At 46.5% G+C, this 16,219-nt stretch overlaps 1 protein-coding gene across 8 annotated transcripts in view; it reads left to right on the top strand.

The window, feature by feature from the left end:
• Positions 1-16,219, top strand: part of LOC124013785 (TBC1 domain family member 14-like) — a 60,990-nt gene that overhangs the window by 15,621 nt on the left and 29,150 nt on the right. The window contains exon 1 of one of the 8 annotated variants that reach the window (XM_046328299.1): positions 8,305-8,793. The exons of 6 other annotated variants lie outside the window; for them this stretch is intronic. In XM_046328299.1, coding sequence (XP_046184255.1) covers positions 8,686-8,793 — 108 coding nt within the window. In that variant the 5' untranslated portion in view covers positions 8,305-8,685. Of the gene's footprint in view, positions 1-8,304; positions 8,857-16,219 lie in introns of those variants that run through there. One more of the 8 variants, XM_046328302.1, reaches the window with a different exon arrangement.

Raw genomic sequence — 16,219 nt, 5'->3', positions numbered from 1 at the left:
CTGCTCAAACGGTCAGAAACAGACTCCATGAGGTTGGTATGAGGGCCCGACATCCACAGGTGGTGTTTGTGCTTATAGCCCAACACCGTGCAGGACGTTTGGCATTTGCCAAAGAACACCAAGATTGGCAAATTCGCCACTGGCGCCCTGTGCTCTTCACAGATGAAAGCAGGTTCACACTGAGCACATGTGACAGACGTGACAGAGTCTGGAGACGCTGTGGAGAACATTCTACTGCCTGCAACATCCTCCAGCATGACCTGTTTGGCGGTGGGTCAGTCATGGTGTGGGGTGGCATTTCTTTGGGGGGCCGCACAGCCCTCCATGTGCTCGCCAGAGGTAGCCTGACTGCCATTAGGTACGGAGATGAGATCCTCAGACCCCTTGTGAGACCATATGCTGGTGCGGTTGGCCCTGGTTTCCTCCTAATGCAAGACAATGCTAGACCTCATGTGGCTGGAGTGTGTCAGCAGTTCCTGCAAGAGGAAGGCATTGATGCTATGGACTGGCCCGCCCGTTCCCCAGACCTGAATCTAATTGAGCACCTCTGGGACATCATGTTTCGCTCCATCCACCAACAGACTGTCCAGGAGTTGGCGGATGCTTTAGTCCAGGTCTGGGAGGAGATCCCTCAGGAGACCATCCGCCACCTCATCAGGGGCATGCCCAGGCGTTGTAGGGAGGTCATACAGGCACGTGGAGGCCACACACACTACTGAGCCTCATTTTGACTTGTTTTAAGGACATTACATCAAAGTTGGATCAGCCTCTAGTGTGGTTTTCCACTTTCATTTTGAGTGTGACTCCAAATCCAGACCTCCATGGGTTGATAAATTTGATTTCCATTGATAATTTTTGTGTGATTTTGTTGTCAGCACATTCAACTATGTAAAGAAAAAAGTATTTAATAAGAATATTTCATTCATTCAGATCTAGGATGTGTTATTTTAGTGTTCCCTTTATTTTTTTGAGCAGTATGTATGTATGTATGGTTGGTTGTATGGTTGGTTGGTTGTAATGGTTGGTTGGTTGTATGGTTGGTTGGTTGTATGGTTGGTTGGTTGTATGGTTGGTTGGTTGTATGGTTGGTTGGTTGTATGGTTGGTTGGTTGTATGGTTGGTTGGTTGGTTGGTTGTTTGGTTGGTTGTTTGGTTGGTTGGTTGTATGGTTGGTTGTTTGGTTGGTTGTTTGGTTGTTTGTATGGTTGGTTGGTTGGTTGGTTGGTTGGTTGGTTGGTTGGTTGGTTGGTTGTAGGTTGGTTGGTTGGTTGTATGGTTGGTTGTATGGTTGGTTGGTTGTATGGTTGGTTGTAGGTTGTATGGTTGGTTGGTTGTATGGTTGGTTGTAGGTTGTATGGTTGGTTGGTTGTATGGTTGGTTGTAGGTTGTATGGTTGGTTGTTTGTTGTATGATTGGTTGTTTGTTGTATGGTTGGTTGTATGGTTGGTTGTATGGTTGGTTGTATGGCTGGTTGTATGGTTGGTTGTATGGTTGGTTGTAGGTTGTATGGTTGGTTGTAGGTTGTATGGTTGGTTGTAGGTTGTATGGTTGGTTGTAGGTTGTATGGTTGGTTGTATGGTTGGTTGTATGGCTGGTTGTATGGTTGGTTGTATGGTTGGTTGTAGGTTGTATGGTTGGTTGTAGGTTGTATGGTTGGTTGTAGGTTGTATGGTTGGTTGTAGGTTGTATGGTTGGTTGTAGGTTGTATGGTTGGTTGTAGGTTGTATGGTTGGTTGTAGGTTGTATGGTTGGTTGTAGGTTGTATGGTTGGTTGTAGGTTGTATGGTTGGTTGTAGGTTGTAGGTTGTATGGTTGTGTGTTGTATGTATGGTTGTATGTGTGTGTGGTATGTATGTATGGTTGTTGGTTGGTTGGTTGTATGGTTGGTTGTATGTATATTTATATATCGTTGTTATTTAATCAACACTGTTAACATATTCATGTTATAACATTGTCAAGTACAATCTAATGATTAGTTGAATGTGATTCATAATGGCGTAGGCTAAACAAAAATAGGTCTAGACATTAATTTATTATCACCCTCTTGAATTGACCAGTATTTCACTACATTCTAGAGCAGTGAGTGAGCACCCTACACATATATTGGGTGAAACAGTATGTAAACATGATTTAAAGTGACCAGTGTTCAATGACTCTATGTACATAGGGCAGTAGCCTCTAAGGTTCTGGGCAGGGTACTGGGTAGAGACTGGCCAGTGATGCCTGTTTAACAGTCTGATGGCCTGGAGATAAAGGCTCTTTCTCAGTCTCACTCAGTCCCAGCTTTTATGCACCTGTACTATTTCGGCCTTCCAGATGGTAGCGGCGTGAGCAGATGGTGGCCCGGGTGCCCGGGGTCGAGCTTCTTGGCTTTCTTGTGACACCGGGTGCTGTCGATGTCCTGGAGGGCAGGCAGTGTTGATGCTTTGGACTGATCAGGGGGGGAAGTTGGTCTCTGTTTGCTGCTGGACTCGCATCCTGTTCCCCTGTGTCTCACACTCACACACAAACTCACACAAAGTGTTAGTGTACTAAAGTGATGTCACATCTTCACAGCTGTGGTTCAAAGGTCAAAAGGTAAAGTTATATCGGGCTAAATGCATTCATGCGTTTTAGACTCATAAATATCATGAAGTCAATCAAGCGTCGGATTGCTTAGACAAACACTGAAATATTTACTTTACTTAGAACGGCAGTATGCGGGTCTGTTACCTGCTCTGTGTCTAAGGACATCCCCCTCACGGTGTTGACATACCTGTGGTAGGCCTTTACTTAGAACGGCAGTATGCGGGTCTGTTCTCAGGCTACTATGAAGGGTGGCTGTTGTATGGAAGAACAAATATCTGTACAATTCAGTGGAGGCTGCTGAGGGGAGGACGGCTCATAATAATGGCTGGAACGGAGCGAATGGAACGGCATCAAACACATGGAAACCATGGAAACCATGTGTTTAATGTAATTGATACCATTCCACTGATTCCACTCCAGTCATTACCACGAGCCCATCCTCCTCAATTAAGGTGCCACCGACTTCCTGTTGTACAATTACTTAGGTACTCGCACTGAACCCATAAAAAGGAAAAAACACCAAGGAGGCCGAGATTATAGCACATTTAATCCATTCTAGAAAGCCTAACAAAAAGGCCTATACTTCCTCAGAGCCCTGACATGTCTGACTACAACTGGACGAGCAGTAGCTTCACTCTATATATAGGTCTTTTCTGGACCTCTTCATCCTCTCGCTTAACTTTACCTGCTGCTGCTAGGGCTGATTGTTAGCTTGGATTAGAAGCCCTTCAGGAACACCGCTTGACTATAGGCAGAGGGGCCTGAGATGACCCATGTCTGCCCTTGTACCCACTTACCTCCGTAGCTCAGTTGGTAGGGCATGGCGCTTGCAACACCACGATAATGGGTTCAATTCCCAGGACCACCAATTCTAAAATGTAAGTCGCTTTGGATGAAAGCGTCTGCTGAAGGGCCTATATTTATTTATATACAGTACCTTGCAAGAGTTTTAGGCAGGTGTGAAAAAATGCTATAAAGTAAGAATGCTTTCAAAAAATAGACATGTTAATATTCAAGTTTGATCAATTAACAAAAGTACAAAGTGAGTGAACAGAAGAAACATCTAAATCAAATCCATATTTGTTGTGACCACCCTTGGCCTTCAAAACAGCATTCATTATCGTAGGTATACTCGCACAAAGTCAGGGATGTGATAGGCATATAGTCCAGTGTATGATTAAACAATTATACCAAACAGGTGCTAATGATCATCAATTCAATATGTAGGTTGAAACACAATCATGAACTGAAACAGCTGTGTAGGAGGAATAACACTGTGAGGAAAAGCCAAACTCGGCTAACAAGGTGAGGTTGCTGAAGACCGTTTACTGTCAAAAGTCATACACCATGGCAAGACTGAGCCCAGCAACAAGACACGAGGGAGTTATACTGCATCAGTAAGGTCTCTCCCAGGCAGACAGGGGTTTCCAGATGTGCTGTCCAAGCTCTTTTTTTGAAGAAGCACAGAGAAACGGGCAACATTGAGGACCGTTGACGCCGTGGCTAAGGAAACTTACTGCAGCAGATGAAAGACACAACATGTTTACTTCCCTTCGCAACCGGAAGATGTCCAGCAGTGCCATCAGCTCAGAATTGTCAGAAAACAGTGGGACCCTGGAATACCCATCTACTGTCCGGAGAAGTCGGGTCAGAAGTGGCCTTCATGGAAGACTTGCGGTCTAAAGGCCATACCTCCGATGTGGAAACAAGGCCAAGCGACTCAACTATGCACAAAAACGCAGAAATGTGTCAGCAGGTGCTCTGGACTGAGGAGTCAAATATTTGGCTGTAGCAGAAGGCAGTTTGTTCGCCGAAGGGCCGGAGAGCGGTACACGAATGAAGGCCTGCAGGCAACAGTGAAGCATGGTGGAGGTTCAACAGTGAAGCATGGTGGAGGTTCAACAGTGAAGCATGGTGGAGGTTCCTTGCAAGTTTGGGGCTGCATTTCTGCAAATGGAGTTTGGTATTAGGTCAGAATTAATGGTCTCCTCAATGCTGAGAAGTACGGGCAGATACTTATCCATCATGCAATACCATCAGGGAGGCATCTGATTGGCCCCAAATTTATTCTTCAGCATGACAACGACCCCAAACATACAGGGAAAGTCATTACGAACTATCTTCAGCGTAAAGAGGAACAAGGAGTCCAAGTCATTTTTCCAACAATTGTTGAGACAGATTATTTCACTTATATATCACTGTATCACAATTCCAGTGGGTCAGAAGTTTACATACACTAAGTTGACTGTGACCTTTAAACAGCTTGGAAAATCCCGAAAATAATGTCATGGCTTTAGCAGCTTCTGATATGTTAATTGACATCATTTTATGTCTTTGCTTGCAGAAAGAAAATTGTCACCCTCCACAATTCTGGTTCATCCTTGGGAGAAATGTCCAAATGCCTGAATGTACCACATTCATCTGTACAAACAATAGTACACAAGTATAAACACCATGGGACCTCGCAGCTGTCATACTGCTCAGGAAGGAGACTCGTTCTTGTTTCCTAGAGATTAACGTACTTTGGTGCGAAAAGTGCAAATCAGTCCCAGAACAACAGCAAAGGACCTTGTGAAGATGCTAGAGGGAACAGGTACAAAAGTATCTATATCCACAGTAAAACAAGTCTTATATCGACATAACCTGAAAGGCCCCTGAGCAAGGAAGAGGCCACTGCTTCAAAACCACCATTAAAAAAGCCAGACTACGGTTTGCAACTGCACATGGGGACAAAGATTGTACTTTCTGGAGAAATGTCCTCTGGTCTGATGAAACAAAAATAGAACCGTTTGGCCATAATGACCATTGTTATGTTTGGAGGAGAAAGGGGGAGGCTTGCAAGCCGAAGAACACCATCCCAACCGTGAAGCACATTGGTGGCAGCATCATGTTGTGGGGGTGCTTTGCTGCAAGGGGGATTGGTGCACTTCACAAAATAGATAGCATCATGATGTAGGAAAATTATGTGGATATATTGAAGCAACTTCTCAAGACTTCAGTCAGGAAGTTAAAGCTTGGTCGCAAATGGGTCTTCCAAATGGACAATGACCCCAAGCATACTTCCACAGTTATGGCAAAATGGCTTAAGGACAACAAAGTCAAGGTATTGGAGTGGCCATCACAAAGCCCTGACCTCAATCCCATAGAACATTTGTGGGCAGACCTGAAAAAGCATGTGCTAGCAAGGAGGCCTACAAACCGGACTCCGTTACACCAGCTTATTTTGGGAAGCTTGTGGAAGGCTACCCGCAACGTTTTACCCAAGTTAAACTATTTGTAGGCAATGCTACCAAATACCATTTGATTGTATGTAAACTTCTGACCCACTGGGGATGTGATGAAAGAAATACAAGCTGAAATAAATCATTCTCACTACTATTATTCTGACATTTCACATTCTTAAAATAAAGTGGTGATCCAAACTGATCTAAGACAGGGAATTTTTACTAAGATTAAATCTCAGGAATTGTGAAAAACGGAGTTCAAAATCAAATCAATTTTTTTTGTCACATGCACATGGTTAGCAGATGTTAATGCGAGTGTAGCGAAATGCTTGTGCTTCTAATTCCGACAATGCAGTAATAACTAACGAGTAACCTAACCTAACAATTCCAAAACTACTACCTTGTGTGTGTGTGTATAAGTGTAAAGGGATAAAGAATATGTACATAAAGATATATGAATGAGTGATGGTACAGAACGGCATAGGCAAGATGCGTTAGATGATAGAGTACAGTAAATACATATGAGATGAGTAATGTAGGGTATGTAAACTAATAAACGTATTTGGCTAAGGTGTATGTAACCTTCCGACTTCAACTGTACATACACACAGTACCAGTCAAAGGTTTGGATACCTACTCATTCAAGGATTTCTATTTTACTACATCAAAACATTGAATCATGTAGTTATCAAAAACTATTAAACAAATTAAAAATATATTTGAGATTTGAGATTCGTCAAAATATTCACCCTTTTCCTTGACCGCATTGCATTCTCTCAACCAGCTTCATGAGAGAGTCACCTGGAATGCATTTTAATTAACAAATGCAGTCGCAAAAACCATCAAGCACTATGATGAAACTGGTTCTCACGAGGACCGCCACAGGAAAGGATGACACAGAGTTACCTCTGCTGCAGAGGATAAGTTAATTAGAGTTACCAGCCTCAGATTGCAGGCCAAATAAATGCTTCACAGAGTTCAAGTAACAGACTCATCTCAACATCAACTGTTCAGGTGAGACTGTGTGAAATCAGGCCTTTATGGTCAAATTGCTGCAAAGAAACCACTACTAAAGTACACCAATAATGTAATCTGTCCTTCTGGTCGGATGAGTCCAAATTTTAGATTTTTGGTTCCAACAGCCGTGTCTTTGTGAGACACAGGTTTGGTAAACGGATGATCTCCGCATGTGTTCCTGCTGTGAAGCATGGAGGAGGTGGTGTGGGGGTGCTTTGCTAGTGACACTTTCGGTAAATCTATTTATAATTCAAGTCACACTTAACCAGCATTCTGCAGTGGTACGCCATCCCACCTGGTTTGCGCTTTATCCACTTATTTGTTTTTCATCAGGACAATGACCCAACACAACTCCAGTCTCTGTAAGGGCTATTTGTCCAAGGAGAGTGATGGAGTACTGCATCAGATGACCTCAACCCAATTGGGGTGGTTTGGGATGGGTTGTACCACAGAGTGAAGGAAAAGTAGCCAACAAGTGCTTAGCACATCAAAAAGCATTCCAGGTGAAGCTGGTTGAGAGAATGCCAAAGTGTGCAAAGCTGTCATCAAGGAAAATGGTGGCTGCTTAATTTACAGAAGAATCTCAAATATAAAATATATGTAGTTTTATTTAACTTTTTGTTTGTTACTACATGATTCTATATGTGTTATTTCATAGTATTGATGTATTCAGGATTATTCTACAATGTAGAAAATAGTAAAATTAAAGAAAAACCCTTTGTGTCCAAAATTTTGACTGGTACTGTGTGTGTGTGTGTGTGTGTGTGTGTGTGTGTGTGTGTGTGTGTGTGTGTGTGTGTGTGTGTGTGTGTGTGTGTGTGTGTGTGTGTGTGTGTATATAACCTGCCTATAACCATCATACATGTGCCATGGTTGTATCCGACTACAGTGATAGTGTGAACCTAGACGTGAAAGCATTACCCAGGGTCCTCCGGTTTAAAGAGGCCAACAAGTCACGCCTTTCTCTACCATTTTATCCTTTCAGTGTGGACAGTCGTTTTTCTAACCCGGGCGGGCTACAACACCTATCCCCTCCACTGTTAACCTGGTCTAGCGTAAAGCATTTTCACCTCCGGTGGTAACGCTATCCCTGGTGCCTGGGCTCGGATGGCAAGGCTAGATTTTCAGCACCTGTCTGGACACTTGTCTCGCCATGGCAACCGCTGGCTGATGGCAGGGGGTGTGGCCAATGTCCGGTGGGCAATGAGTCTGTGTTTTCTTAGTTTGCTGCTGTTTTTCTCCTGCTTTCATTTCACCATAACACTATAAGCCCTTTTTCTTTCATCAATAACTTTTAGCCCTGTGAGAGTGCTCGGCCGGAATTCAATTATCGAGCCCCCCCCCCCCGCCCGTTGCCTGCAGGAAATGTAGTTGTTTCATGTCCCACCGGTACTTACCCGTCAATCACCTGGAAGTCAACCAATCCCTGTTCCCCGTTAGCTTAGGCCCTTCCCCCTCTGAGGCTAAACAGAGTTGCTGGACACGGAAGAACAAAGACTCACTGACGTCACCATCTTCAAGACCAAGCAGGCTATAATTCAGAGAGACAGGGAGGGAAATGTAGGGAGAGAATAAAAAGCTGACCCCAAGGCATCGCTGTCAGAGTGCCGAGTGGATGAGAAATGGATGCTGTATTCATCACTCTGGGGTTGATTTAAAGTGGCTGGCTCCTTTTTCGGCGAGCGACTAATAGAGCGAGACGCTGCAGACACTCTCTCACACACACACACACACACACACACACACACACACACACACACACACACACACTGATCCTCTAGGTTCCTCACTGATTCAGTGCCTCGGTGTTGCGTCTGCACGATGAGAGGGGGGAGAGAGAGAGGGATTGAGTGACAGAGGGAGAGGAGGCGGTATCATGCATCACCTCCAGCAGGGGGTGTGTCCTATCGACAGGCCCGCTGTCACCCTGACCACTTCGTCCTCTGTGTGGGCTGAAGCTGGGCCAACGGGAGCAGCCATGACGGTTTGTGGAGTTTAAACCCTCTTGGTTGTTCTGGGTGTCTGTACGGAAACTGTAGCGTCCATGGTGAGTGAGCGTGTGTGTGTGTGTTTGTGTCAGCTCGATGCGATGAGGGGGCGATCACAGCATTCTACAGTCTCTCCTCTCTCGTTCTCTCTCCCCATGTCTGACAGAAGGAAAAACGAGGGAGTAGAAAGAGATGGAATGATGTAGAGACAGCGGGAGGTAGAGGACAGCAAGGGCTTAGCTTTTACACATCCATCCTCTTTCAGCTCATCTCTCTGAGGTGAAGTGTGTGTGAATTTATTTATTTTTAAAGGTATTTTGCCAGCTTCTGATGACCAATGTACTTGTATTAGATTTGTCCATTAGTGTATCTGTTGTAATACGAGCTGTCTATGAAACACAACAGGCTGCTGTTTTCCCTGTAGAAGTGTTGTTTTGCGGTAGACTCATGCTTTCTAGTAATGATGGGGGGGGGATGAGTACAGTTAAATATCGGGATATTATGTTTGACAATATATCGTTTTGACAATATTTTAATATTTTTGCCCTAGTTGGCTGCACCTGAACAAACTCCAGTGTTATTCCTTCATAGCTTCTTCTCCTCTTCTTTTTTGAAATAGGAAGACAATTTTGTTTTCAGCACTTTTATTTCCATGACTGACGCAGATATATGGTGAGCAGTATGTTTGTAACATTTGAATCGCAATAAAATCACAGTATCGAATTGCAATACGTATCGTATCGGCACCTAAGTATCATGATAATATTGTATCGTGAGGTCCCTGGCAGTTCCCGAGCCCTAATGTTTTCCCTGTGGAAGTGTCTGGTGTTTGTTCACTCACTCACTCACTCACTCACTCACTCACTCACTCACTCACTCACTCACTCACTCACTCATATATTTTTATGTATATATATTGCGGGAGAGAAGGAACGAGATGTGGACTGCTCGGTCCTGACCCAGTGCTGGAAATGGACTTTCCAAACATTTCCTGGCTGTGCACTAGACGAGCCTATGTTCAACTCCATTAAAAGTAGTGGATTGGAAGGAGCTATGCTTCTGCAGTGGTATTGGCCCCTTGCTAGTGGTCTTCACATGGTTCATAGAAAAAAACCTAATTTCTTCCATTTTGTTGTCAGTCTGCCCTGTCTAGCAGTAGACTATTACAATACAACTTATTCAGCCTCTTTTAGTGGCCATTTTAATGTCAGTAAGGCATTGCTTCTACAGGTAGACCCTCGACCATACCCTGTACTGTCGCTGTGCTTATTGCTAAGCCTGTTTGTCCTCTCCAACGCCATCAGAACGCTGTGCCAACGGCGACAGACAGACAGGCCCTAAGATAACCTCTTACATCACCAAGAAATGAGAGTAAGTTCATGAAACACTGGCCTTGTCGTAACTATGCATGTTCCCCTCGAGACCGGTAACCCTGGGATACCGTTGCCACTGGAGTCGCTAAAAGCACTAAAGCCCATCTCACTATTTGATTACGTGACCAGCCTCGATGCCGAACAAACACCAAGTCAATGTTATGACATCCTAGCAGTAGCAGTGAAAGGGTAATTCACACAGAGGCTGTTAGTTCCATGTGTTTGTGGTCGCTGAAATAGGATTCCGCCGTCTGGGTGAGGGGATGGGTGTGACGCCAACCGTCTGGTAGATTTGTTTACTACGCTACTAATCCGAGGCCATGCAATAAACTGCTCTCTCAGCCTGTGACTAGTGAGGAAGAGAAAGCAGTTGGCTATCATGACTGTACTGCCCTACAAAGAAAAAAGGCACCAACTGCTCATTTGGTAGAAAATTAGTTGTAATTTTTGTGACCATTAAATACGTGTTTAATCATGTGGACAAGTATCCTGCCATCAGAACGCTGTGCCAACGGCGGCAGACAGACAGACAGGCCCTAAGACATCACCAAGAAATGAGAGTAAGAGGTTAAGTTCATGAAACACTGGCCTTGTTGTAACTATGCAGGTAACCCTCTGTTTTAGAGAGAATGGGGGGTGATGTTAGCAGTAACTGCGTAAAGGTACTGTGAAACCAAAGTAAATAAAAGGCAGAATAGGAGAACCCTTTTTTGCTTGGTAGGGCAGAATGGGAGAACCCTTTTGGCTTGGTAGGGCAGAATGGGAGAACCCTTTTGGCTTGGTAGGGCAGAATGGGAGAACCCTTTTGGCTTGGTAGGGCAGAATGGGAGAACCCTTTTGGCTTGGTAAGGCAGAATGGGAGAACCCTTTTGGCTTGGTAAGGCAGAATGGGAGAACCCTTTTGGCTTGGTAAGGCAGAATGGGAGAACCCTTTTGGCTTGGTAGGGCAGAATGGGAGAACCCATTTTGTGTGTTAGGGCAGAATGGCAGAACCCTTTTTGTGTGTTAGGGCAGAATGGGAGAACCCTTTTTGTGTGGTAGGGCAGAATGGGAGAACCCTTTTGGCTTGGTAGGGCAGAATGGGAGAACCCTTTTTGTGTGGTAGGGCAGAATGGGAGAACCCTTTTGGCTTGGTAGGGCAGAATGGGAGAACCCTTTTTGCTTGGTAGGGCAGAATGGGAGAACCCTTTTTGCGTGGTAGGGCAGAATGGGAGAACCCTTTTTGCGTGGTAAGGCAGGTTGGGAGAACCCTTTTTCCGTGGTAGGGCAGAATGGGAGAACCCTTTTTGCGTGGTAGGGCAGAATGGGAGAACCCTTTTTGCGTGGTAGGGCAGAATGGGAGAACCCTTTTTGCGTGGTAAGGCAGAATGGGAGAACCCTTTTTGCGTGGTAGGGCAGAATGGGAGAACCCTTTTTGCGTGGTAAGGCAGAATGGGAGAACCCTTTTTGCGTGGTAGGGCAGAATGGGAGAACCCTTTTTGCGTGGTAAGGCAGAATGGGAGAACCCTTTTTGCGTGGTAGGGCAGAATGGGAGAACCCTTTTTGCGTGGTAGAGAATGGGAGAACCCTTTTTGCGTGGTAGGGCAGAATGGGAGAACCCTTTTTGCGTGGTAGGGCAGAATGGGAGAACCCTTTTTGCGTGGTAGGCAGAATGGGAGAACCCTTTTTGCGTGGTAGGGCAGAATGGGAGAACCCTTTTTGCGTGGTAGGGCAGAATGGGAGAACCCTTTTTGTGTGGTAGGGCAGAATGGGAGAACCCTTTTTGCGTGGTAAGGCAGAATGGGAGAACCCTTTTTGCGTGGTAAGGCAGAATGGGAGAACCCTTTTTGCGTGGTAAGGCAGAATGGGAGAACCCTTTTTGCGTGGTAGGGCAGAATGGGAGAACCCTTTTTGCGTGGTAGGGCAGAATGGGAGAACCCTTTTTGCGTGGTAGGGCAGAATGGGAGAACCCTTTTTGCGTGGTAGGGCAGAATGGGAGAACCCTTTTTGCGTGGTAGGGCAGAATGGGAGAACCCTTTTTGCGTGGTAGGGCAGAATGGGAGAACCCTTTTTGCGTGGTAAGGCAGAATGGGAGAACCCTTTTTGCGTGGTAGGGCAGAATGGGAGAACCCTTTTTGCGTGGTAGGGCAGAATGGGAGAACCCTTTTTGCGTGGTAGGGCAGAATGGGAGAACCCTTTTTGCGTGGTAAGGCAGAATGGGAGAACCCTTTTAGCGTGGTAAGGCAGAATGGGAGAACCCTTTTAGCGTGGTAAGGCAGAATGGGAGAACCCTTTTAGCGTGGTAAGGCAGAATGGGAGAACCCTTTTAGCGTGGTAGGGCAGAATGGGAGAACCCTTTTTGCGTGGTAAGGCAGAATGGGAGAACCCTTTTTGCGTGGTATGGCAGAATGGGAGAACCCTTTTAGCGTGGTAGGGCAGAATGGGAGAACCCTTTTTGCGTGGTAGGGCAGAATGGGAGAACCCTTTTTGCGTGGTAAGGCAGAATGGGAGAACCCTTTTAGCGTGGTAGGGCAGAATGGGAGAACCCTTTTTGCGTGGTAGGGCAGAATGGGAGAACCCTTTTTGCGTGGTAGGGCAGAATGGGAGAACCCTTTTTGCGTGGTAGGGCAGAATGGGAGAACCCTTTTTGCGTGGTAGGGCAGAATGGGAGAACCCTTTTTGCGTGGTAGGGCAGAATGGGAGAACCCTTTTTGCGTGGTAGGGCAGAATGGGAGAACCCTTTTAGCGTGGTAGGGCAGAATGGGAGAACCCTTTTAGCGTGGTAGGGCAGAATGGGAGAACCCTTTTAGCGTGGTAGGGCAGAATGGGAGAACCCTTTTAGCGTGGTAGGGCAGAATGGGAGAACCCTTTTTGCGTGGTAGGGCAGAATATTCCTTCCCATTTATGTAACACACTCATTTTCCTCTTCCCTCTCTCGTTTTCTTTCTCACACTCAGACAGCCTGTTTCCTTTCACCTTGCTTGAGGCACCTGCAATGTCGTTGCAGAGGTGCCAGATTTCTGCTCCCCTTCGGTCAGTAGTGCCCCCCCCCCCCCCAATCCCCTGGCTAGCTGGGAAGGCTTCCTCCCCGGTAGCTCACCCCCATTCACTGCAGTCTTTAGAACATTGTACTGTCTGTCACCAGTCCCCTTTAGTTCACTTTACCTACATGCTGACAGGACTCAAGCATGGACTCAGCCAGAGCAGTGTGATATGTGGTTATATACGGCTCTGGACTCTGTTTAATTTAAGTTAAAATGTTGTTCCATAGTTGTAATGCAGTATCTGTAAAAGCATAATTTCAGCACGGGAAAAGTACTGCGTGTGTGGCAAGGAAACAGGCCCTGGAAGAATCTGAATGGTATGCCAACTCTGGCTTAGTAAGCTCTAAGTACAGTCTGCTGAATCTGGGTCTCTGCAGTGGGGTGATAATGCTTTACATAAGGCTACATAAAGTACTGAGCGGATGGGATGATGGGGGGGTGGGGGGGAAATGGCGAGAAAGTGAGCATGGAAAGAGTTTGAGAGTAGTGGCTCTGATCTTGCAGTGTGGGGGCTCCCGAGTGGCGCAGCGGTCTAAGGCCTCACAGTGCTAGAGGCATCACTACAGACAACCCGGTTCGATTCCAGGATGTTTCACAACCGGTTGTGATTGGGAGTGCGTCGTCCGGGTTTGGCCGGTGTAGGTCATCCTTGTAAATAAGAATTTGTTCTTAACTGACTTACTTAGTTAAATAAAGGTTACATTTAAAAAATGTAAATAAGAATTTGAATTCTCTCTCTCGATTCAATCAGTGACTCACCACTGTGTAGTAACAGCTCTGTCTCTTTCAGCCCTGTGCTCTGAGCAGCAGCCCTGCCTAGCCCAGCCTGTCTGCAGCCACAGGCTTGTCTCTCTGAATCACCAGCTCACATATCTCCATCATACATCACATGGAGTCAGGGTTTCCATCACTCAATAGTGTCTCTGACCTCTTCCTCTTCCACCAATCCATCTCACTTTTGTTATCCATCTCTCTCTGTGTCTCTTTCTGTGTCTCTCTCTGTGTCTCTCTCTGTGTCTCTCTCTGTGTCTCTCTCTGTGTCTCTCTCTGTGTCTCTCTGTGTCTCTCTCTGTATCTCTCTCTGTGTGTGTCTCTCTGTGTCTCTCTCTGTGTCTCTCTCTGTCTCTCTCTCTGTCTCTCTCTCTGTCTCTCTCTCTGTCTCTCTCTATCTCGCTCTGTCTGTGTCTCTCTCTATCTCGCTCTGTCTGTATCTCTCTCTATCGCTCTCTGTCTGTATCTCTCTCTATCGCTCTCTGTCTGTATCTCTCTCTATCGCTCTCTGTCTGTATCTCTCTCTATCGCTCTCTGTCTGTATCTCTCTCTATCGCTCTCTGTCTGTATCTCTCTCTATCGCTCTCTGTCTGTATCTCTCTCTATCGCTCTCTGTCTGTATCTCTCTCTATCGCTCTCTGTCTGTATCTCTCTCTATCGCTCTCTGTCTGTATCTCTCTCTATCGCTCTCTGTCTGTATCTCTCTATCGCTCTCTGTCTGTATCTCTCTCTATCGCTCTCTGTCTGTATCTCTCTCTATCGCTCTCTGTCTGTATCTCTCTCTATCGCTCTCTGTCTGTATCTCTCTCTATCGCTCTCTGTCTGTATCTCTCTCTATCGCTCTCTGTCTGTATCTCTCTCTATCGCTCTCTGTCTGTATCTCTCTCTATCGCTCTCTGTCTGTATCTCTCTCTATCGCTCTCTGTCTGTATCTCTCTCTATCGCTCTCTGTCTGTATCTCTCTCTATCGCTCTCTGTCTGTATCGCTCTCTATCGCTCTCTGTCTGTATCGCTCTCTATCGCTCTCTGTCTGTATCTCTCTCTATCGCTCTCTGTCTGTATCTCTCTGTATCGCTCTCTGTCTGTATCGCTCTGTATCGCTCTCTGTCTGTATCGCTCTGTATCGCTCTCTGTCTGTATCGCTCTGTATCGCTCTCTGTCTGTATCGCTCTGTATCGCTCTCTGTCTGTCTGTATCGCTCTCTGTCGCTCTCTGTCTGTCTGTATCGCTCTCTGTCGCTCTCTGTCTGTCTGTATCTCTCTCTGTCTGTATCTCTGTCTGTCTGTATCTCTCTCTCTGTCTGTATCTCTCTCTGTCTGTATCTCTCTCTGTCTGTATCTCTCTCTGTCTGTATCTCTCTCTGTCTCTCTGTCTGTATCTCTCTCTGTCTGTATCTCTCTCTATCGCTCTCTGTCTCTCTGTCTCTCTATCGCTCTCTCTATCGCTCTGTCTCTATCGCTCTCTGTCTCTCTGTCTCTGTCTCGCGCTCTCTCTGTCTCGCGCTCTCTCTGTCTCGCGCTCTCTCTGTCTCGCGCTCTCTCTGTCTCGCGCTCTCTCTGTCTCGCGCTCTCTCTGTCTCTCTCTCTGTCTCGCGCTCTCTCTGTCTCGTCTCTCTGTCTCGCTCTCTGTCTGTCTCGCTCTCTGTCTCGCGCTCTGTCTCTGTCTCGCGCTCTCTCTGTCTCGCGCTCTGTCTCGCTCTCTCTGTCTCGCGCTCTCTCTGTCTCGCGCTCTCTCTGTCTCGCTCTCTGTCTCGCTCTCTCTCGCGCTCTCTCTGTCTCGCGCTCTCTCTGTCTCGCGCTCTCTGTCTCTCTGTCTCTCTGTCTCTATCTCTCTGTCTCGCGCTCTCTCTGTCTCGCGCTCTCTCTGTCTCGCGCTCTCTCTGTCTCTCTCTCTGTCTCGCGCTCTCTCTGTCTCGCGCTCTCTCTGTCTCGCGCTCTCTCTGTCTCTGTCTCGCGCTCTCTCTGTCTCGCGCTCTCTGTCTCTCTATCGCTCTCTGTCTCTCTATCGCTCTGTCTCTCTATCGCTCTGTCTCGCGCTCTCTCTGTCTCGCGCTCTCTCTGTCTCGCGCTCGCTCTGTCTCGCGCGCTCTCTGTCTCGCGCTCTCTCTGTCTCGCGCTCTCTCTGTCTCGCGCTCTCTCTGTCTCGCGCTCTCTCTGTCTCGCGCTCTCTCTTCTCGCGCTCTCCTCTACAACATAGGAGACAGTACTCAGAGAATCTCACCTTCTGATTTCCCCAAGTGCAGTGGCCCTCCTTTG

This window comes from Oncorhynchus gorbuscha, linkage group LG25 (genome assembly GCF_021184085.1).
Source record: "Oncorhynchus gorbuscha isolate QuinsamMale2020 ecotype Even-year linkage group LG25, OgorEven_v1.0, whole genome shotgun sequence".
NCBI classification, from domain to species: Eukaryota; Metazoa; Chordata; class Actinopteri; order Salmoniformes; family Salmonidae; genus Oncorhynchus; species Oncorhynchus gorbuscha.
This window is presented reverse-complemented; position numbering and strand designations above follow the sequence as displayed.